The sequence below is a fragment of the Gossypium hirsutum genome, chromosome D07 (genome assembly GCF_007990345.1).
Source record: "Gossypium hirsutum isolate 1008001.06 chromosome D07, Gossypium_hirsutum_v2.1, whole genome shotgun sequence".
Classification (NCBI taxonomy): Eukaryota; Viridiplantae; Streptophyta; class Magnoliopsida; order Malvales; family Malvaceae; genus Gossypium; species Gossypium hirsutum.
This window is the reverse complement of record NC_053443.1, coordinates 14174269-14180817: the sequence shown is the minus strand read 5'-3', so window position 1 is coordinate 14180817 and position 6549 is coordinate 14174269. Positions and strand designations below refer to the sequence as shown.

The window sequence follows — 6549 nt, the reverse complement described above, 5'->3', positions numbered from 1 at the left end:
GAGTTTTGGAACTCGAGATATGAATTTTTAAGAAACTATGACGCAGTTGGACAGCTTGTCCGAATTTGTTTAAGTGCTCAAATAAGTTTAGTAATGCCTCGTGCTCGACTCCGGCGACGGTCTCGGGTAAGGGGGCATTACAAATATCAATTACGATTTTTGTTTGTTTGGTAAGTTTCTCGGCGAGAGGTCAATTAATGTTGTCGCTATAGAGAGAAACCTCTTTTATCTCGGGCGGTCGCTTCTAGTGTCACGGGCCGCAGTTCAAAGCCCGTGACCATTGCACCAAATGCATCCAATGGAGGTCTATTGCTCAGAATTGGAGAAGCCTGATTCAATGAGCAATTGGAGAAGCCTGTCAGATTGAAGCCTGGTTGGCCCCGATAACGAAGAAATTCAGGCTGATATGGTAACTAATCTTAGAAGATAGAGGGAATCTTATCTTGTAAAGATTAGATTAGATTTGATAAGGCTTATCTTTTAAATCCCTAAAATAAAGGGATATGGCTAATCTCGTCCGTCGATGTAAGTGTATCTTGACTGTCGATTTTGGGGGAGCTCAACTATAAATAGGGAGCCTCCCCCTCATTTGTACTCATTCCATTGTATTTTGAATTCTTAAGAGTAATAGAGTTCTGAGAGCATTTACTCAAACACCTTATGTGCATTCTTTTCTGTGGCTTTCTGTTGTTTTTTGGCTTAGCTTCTTTTGGCTTAAATCGCTTCCGCTCTTCAATTGGTGCCTTGGAGGAATTCTAAAGAATCCTCACTTGAGTTAAGGCTGACTTGGGCGAGTTTGGACGAACGGATCGCCTAAGGCCGCACGGATTGCGAGACGAAAGGTCTAGCCCCGTGACACTAGGGGCAAGTATAATGCCTATTGGGGATTTCAGTTTGACCATGTCATTGATCTGCGAAAGACGCTTTTGAGTGGCCCTTGGTTGTTAATTAAATGCTAAAGTTACATATTTTATATAATTAAATTGGTTAATTTATTAGAATGCACCACTAATTTTTCCATGTTTTTGTTGAATTTTGTGCAATGGTGCAATTTGGGGCTAAATAGAAGAAAAAGGAGACAATTGGGCTAGATTGAAGAAAGAAGAAAAGAAGGAGGACCAAAGAAGATTTTTTCCAAGATTAATTAGCTGAATTTTTTGTTGACTTAGTGGGAGATTATGTAGGGATTTTTAATATTTTATTCCTTAATTTTCTATACTAGTTGACTCTTAATTTAGCAAAGCCACTAGTATAAATAGTGGACTACTTTGTTCATTTTATCATCAAATCTTGAATCAAGTCATTAATCAAGTTTTTAATTACCAAGTTTTTTTTATTAAGTATCCATTTCAGCTTTAGGCCAGAATTAGCCTCGTCAAAACCCGTGAGTTACGCACTCGAGCAAATTAACTCCTAAATTCCAGTACTTATTATTTCTCCGGATTAAGAGTATGATGTTGTCAACTCAAAAAGTCAGATCAACATTAAGTCAAAAAAGACGTTGTTTGATTTAGTGTGGTTAGACGTACAATTGGAATTCTGAAAGGAACATTTCTAATCAGTTTTCTGTGAACACATTGGCGTGCCAAGTGGAAATTGTTGTTTGGTTCTGTCAAGGGAAGTAGTAATCGGATTTAAATGTCTCACGCGGTTGAGGGCATTGGTTCGAGCTAGGCTCTTCTAGAACGCAAAGCTGCCGAAGTTCTAAATCACGAACGTTTCGTGGTTGTTCGATCGGTAAGGGTTAGTTATTGGACGTTCCATAACTAATTTACACAAAGAAGAGTTGGCGTCCGAGGCGTCCTTGGTAGCTATAACTAGCTTATTGGAAAAGAGGAGTTCATCTAATTTCGAGGATCGGTTCAAAGATGAGGAAAAATCCGTGCCTAAAGCTGAGCTTATTTTAATTAATTTTTCTTCAGATTTATTTAACTACTTCTTATTATTTATTTTCGACTTTTACTTTTTACGCATTTTATTTATTTATTTCAGGTTCCAGGTTTTCGATTTTATCCTCCCCCCCAAATTTCTTGGGCACGACAACTGCCCCGACATAAATCTGGTCAAGAGAGCAACAATTTGCAGTAAACCCAGTCTCTGAGGGATTGACCCTACTCCCTATACTGCTTAAATTTGCAAAATTAGGTGTAGGTTTATATTGGTGGATTCGACATCCATCAGTTGTTCAATAACTATATATTGCTTATTCATCGACTGTTGAAGGGGGAGAACCCTGAGCTTGTCGAGTTCTATCATGCGTATTTCTTAGTACAAATGTCACGAGGCTAGAGCTTTAGCCTTGCAATATGTGTGGCATTGGACAATTTCTTCGCTTCAAATGCACACCAAATGTTTGAGTAAATTCTCTCAATATATTCTTAACTCAAGAATGACCGAATACAAATGAAGGGGAAGCCTCTATTTATAGTTTATCTCCTCAAAATCAACGATACAGATTGAGTTACATCGACAATCAAAATTAGAGTCTATCTACAGTTGGGAGTCCTTTGTCAAAAAACATCCAAACTCTAAATTGGACAATTGGGAATCAACCCTAAAAAAAAAATTCCTACTGTTACTATTCCTAAAAAGGAAGTGAAGAAGCCTAAAGTCAAAGCCATTGAGATTTCTGGTTTACAGCTTTGAATCACTTTTTTATCTTCTAATCAATTTTGAGATGTTGGCTTAAATATGTTAAAATAATGAAATCTGTTTTATGTTTTTGTTTGTTAATAATGTAAAATGTTTAATAAAACCAAAAATTAGTTGAAAGATGAAAAAGTGAATTTATGAAGTTCAAATACTGAAGTTATTACTGTTAGAAAGGTTTAATTCTAATATCACTCTCCCCTCCACCAGTTTCAAACCGTAAAACATACAACAACTATAAAAGAAATGTATTGTACCATGTTTATTCTTCAAATGTTTGTGCTTTTTCTACATGCCATCTTACTAAAAAGACACAAATTACAATGACATGACATAAACTGAAAGTACAACCACAAGGACGTTTGATTTCATGTTTCTTAAACAGATAATATATGCTTTATTAACTTGTTCAAAGAACGGCTTGTAGAACCCTCTTCCATTAGATAAAAAGCAGCCTTCTCCTTCAGATCTATAGCTCTCTTTCGGATACCGTTTCCTTCCATATCCACCATTAGTCTTTTTATTGTTCTTTCTATATTCCCTCTTTCGAGATTCTGCAATTCCAAGCCTATTTTCCAAACATTACAGATGGAACTTGTGTTCAAGTGTTGGTCTCCAAAGAAAGGTCTGCATAGCATTGGTACCCCTTCACAAATACTCTCAATGGTTGAATTCCACCCACAGTGGGTCCAAAATCCACCAACTGCAGCATGAGCTAACACTTCCTTTTGAGGTGCCCATTTCACAATGCAACCTCTTTCTCCCACGCTCTCCTCAAACCCATTTGGCAATGATTCAATCCATTCTGAGCCACGAACCATACCAGGCCTAACCACCCACAGGAAGGGTTGTTTCATGTTGGATAGTCCCCATGCTATCTCAATTAGTTCTTGCTTATCAATGTTGGCAATGCTACCAAAGCTCACATAGATGACAGATTTGGGGGCTTGTTTGTTAAGCCAAGATATGCATTTATCATCTTCAGTCAATAATGAGCTGCAAATGGCTGGAGCAAATTTATGTAATGGTCCTATAGTGATAATCGGAGCAGGGAAGTATTGTTTAACCTTTGACAGTGCTTCTAGTTCAAGAAATTCCATTGAGTTCACAATTATAGCCGATGATCTCTTCAGCACGTTTGCGAATGCAACTCTCACTTCCGTCATCGCTTTGGTTGCATTCTGTGATAGTAAAGCACGAAGGCGTTTAAGCTGAAGAGCTTGAAGCTCTGGCGATTTAATTTCATACACAAAATCTGTAACACAAATTTAAAAAATTTTAGTAATGACTGTCATTTGGAATTAGTGGATTGTTATAACATCTGTAATGCTGGAGCACCTCAAAAGCAAGTGTTGGCTATCCCGATAATCATACCTATTCGTTCCTCATCAAGTTGGGAAAAGGCGGGATAGAATAGCATTGTTGTAGCAGAACCTGTACGCAGAACTATCCCTAGTAGCCCTAGATCCTCGGTGATAGTTTGAGCACTATACATGAGTGTATCATAGATGACCGCGGCAATATGGTGAAGAGAGTGCAAGATCTTTTCGAGGCATTGCTGTAATGGTGCTGCACAGTTTTTGTTGAGATTCCACACAGAACTTGCAGTATCTTTATCTGAGAAGTGAGATTCCGTGAGCTTGTCTGGTATGGATATGAAAGTGAATTCGGGGTGGTTTGAAGGGTTAGGAGAGTTAAATTCAGTGTGAACTATAGTGATTGAGAAGCCCTTTGAGTGCAAGATACTAGCTAGCTGGAGCATGGGAGTTATGTGACCTTGAAAGCTTACCATAACAAGCACCACATGACTGGATTTCTGTTGCTTCTCCATTCTTTTTTTCCTGTTTCTCAGGGAGTTCAAGTCTCAATGGCTAATGGAGTCCGTAATTAAAAAGATCAGATGAAATGATTGAATATATTAAGAAAGTTTTGCTCCGTAACTCGCCCGACGCAACTCAATTTTGACCTCCTTTTTCGGAAAACAAACAAACTTGTCACTTGTGGCCTTGGAAGTATCTACTTATTTAATGCCTGCTGACTCAAATTGTTTTTTTTATTTAAGTAGAAAATAAAACCCTTCATTGTCTACGACCTTCTAGATCCACCACTTGAAGTATAATAACTTCGTTGGTTGGATCTATGGGTTATCATAGGTCGCGTAGCTCCCAACATAATTTTAGACTCTTTTTTTATTTGGGGTCCGTTAAAAAAATAGATTTAAAATTTTACTCAAATTTGATTCAGATAAAAATATTAAAATTTAAATTCGGTTCAATCTGTCCGTATGAAATTTTTAATATTATTATTTTTATGTAAAAAAATTAAAAATATAATACATAAAATACATTACAAACATTAAAACATTTTTTCCCAACAAATTTAAAATAAAATAATACAATATTTAATATTTATACCTAAATTTAAATAACATTAAAATAGATGCAACTTAACAAACAAATGTCTCTAAAATAGTCAAACCCGTTCTTAACATTTTTTAGCCCTAGGTGAAATAATAAATCGGGCCCGTTTAAAAAAATTATAAAATGTAATACAATAAAACAAAATAAAATCATATACTAGTTATTTCATTAAAATAATACATTTTATAGCGAATAATATATTTTTCTAACAAAATTTAAAAAAAAACATTTTTCATTCAATTTGCGTCTATGTGATCAACTACAAAAACACAAAAAAAACACAAAAAATGGGTTCTACGAACATTTTGAGATGCAAAATCATTAATGATCACATCAACATCAATGTTTTCCAAAAAATCCTTCTCGATTTTTTATTTTAAAATTAGTTACTACAAATAAATGGGACAAAACTCAAAATTACGCACGAATTTTGGTCTGTGTAATGTTATACATGACTATTAAATGAGTATCTTTTTTATTTTAAAATATCATATTAATGAACTTGTTAGAAAAATTGGACGGGGTTAACAATTGAACCCAAATTTTAAAACATGAAATATAAAAGGATTAAATTTCAAATATATAGTATCTATTTTAGTTACATCTAGGTCATGGTTGTACAAATCCTGTAGGCTAGATTTTTTTAGATTTTTATATAAAAAAACCAATTATAACTGGATATGGTGTGATGATTATCACAATAAATCATAATTTTCGATTTTAATGCGTCGAAAAAATATAATTTTTGTATTCAAGTAAGAAAAAAATATCTATTCATACTATTATTATTTAAGAATTTTACTTAACTGTCTATTCTTATGTGGTGAGGGTCTATCGAGCCTACTGAGACTAGCAACGAATGAAAGTTTCTTAAAAGGTGTTAAGGTTAGTAGAAGTGGCCTACAGGTATCCTATCTATTATTCGCTGATGATTGCATATTATTTGGGGAGGCAACAAGCAGGGGTGCTAATCTATTCAAAGACATTCTACGCGAGTACAAATCTTGCTCTGGTCAATGTGTTAATTTTGACAAATCAACAGTATTTTTTAGTAAGAACACATTGGAGGAAGATAGGAGACTGGTTGTCAATCTATTGGGGGTCCGCAGTTCGAACGAACCAGAGCGTTACCTAGGGTTGCCGAATATAGTGGGTCAGAGAAAAAAGGAATCTTTTCAAAGTCTGAAGGACCGACTCAAAAAACGTATTGACAATTAAAGTAACAGGTATTTATGAAATACCCCAAAAAAAATTTTACAGTAAGATATTATCTCTGATATAGTAAAATAAAGAAATAAAGTGATAAAAAGGGTAATTTTGAGTTATGTCAACATTGGAAAGTATATTATGACATATTAATTCAAGAAAGGATTAAATCGTAAAAGTGAGAAAAATTTTGTTGCCCAAGAGTAAATACTCAAAATTTGAGGGGTTAAAGTGTAAATACGAAAAAGTTGAAGGACCAAAGGTGTAAACATTT

At 35.0% G+C, this 6549-nt stretch overlaps 1 protein-coding gene across 1 annotated transcript; it reads right to left on the bottom strand.

The window, feature by feature from the left end:
* Positions 1 to 2887: 2887 nt before the first annotated feature.
* On the bottom strand, positions 2888 to 4642 carry LOC107954212 (UDP-glycosyltransferase 76B1). Its single transcript, XM_016889700.2, has 2 exons — positions 4024 to 4642; positions 2888 to 3904 (listed from the first exon to the last, which is right to left on the bottom strand). The coding sequence occupies exons 1-2, from the start codon at positions 4478 to 4480 to the stop codon at positions 3027 to 3029; spliced, it is 1335 nt and encodes a 444-aa protein (XP_016745189.2). The 5' UTR covers positions 4481 to 4642; the 3' UTR covers positions 2888 to 3026.
* Between the last annotated feature and the right edge of the window lie 1907 nt (positions 4643 to 6549).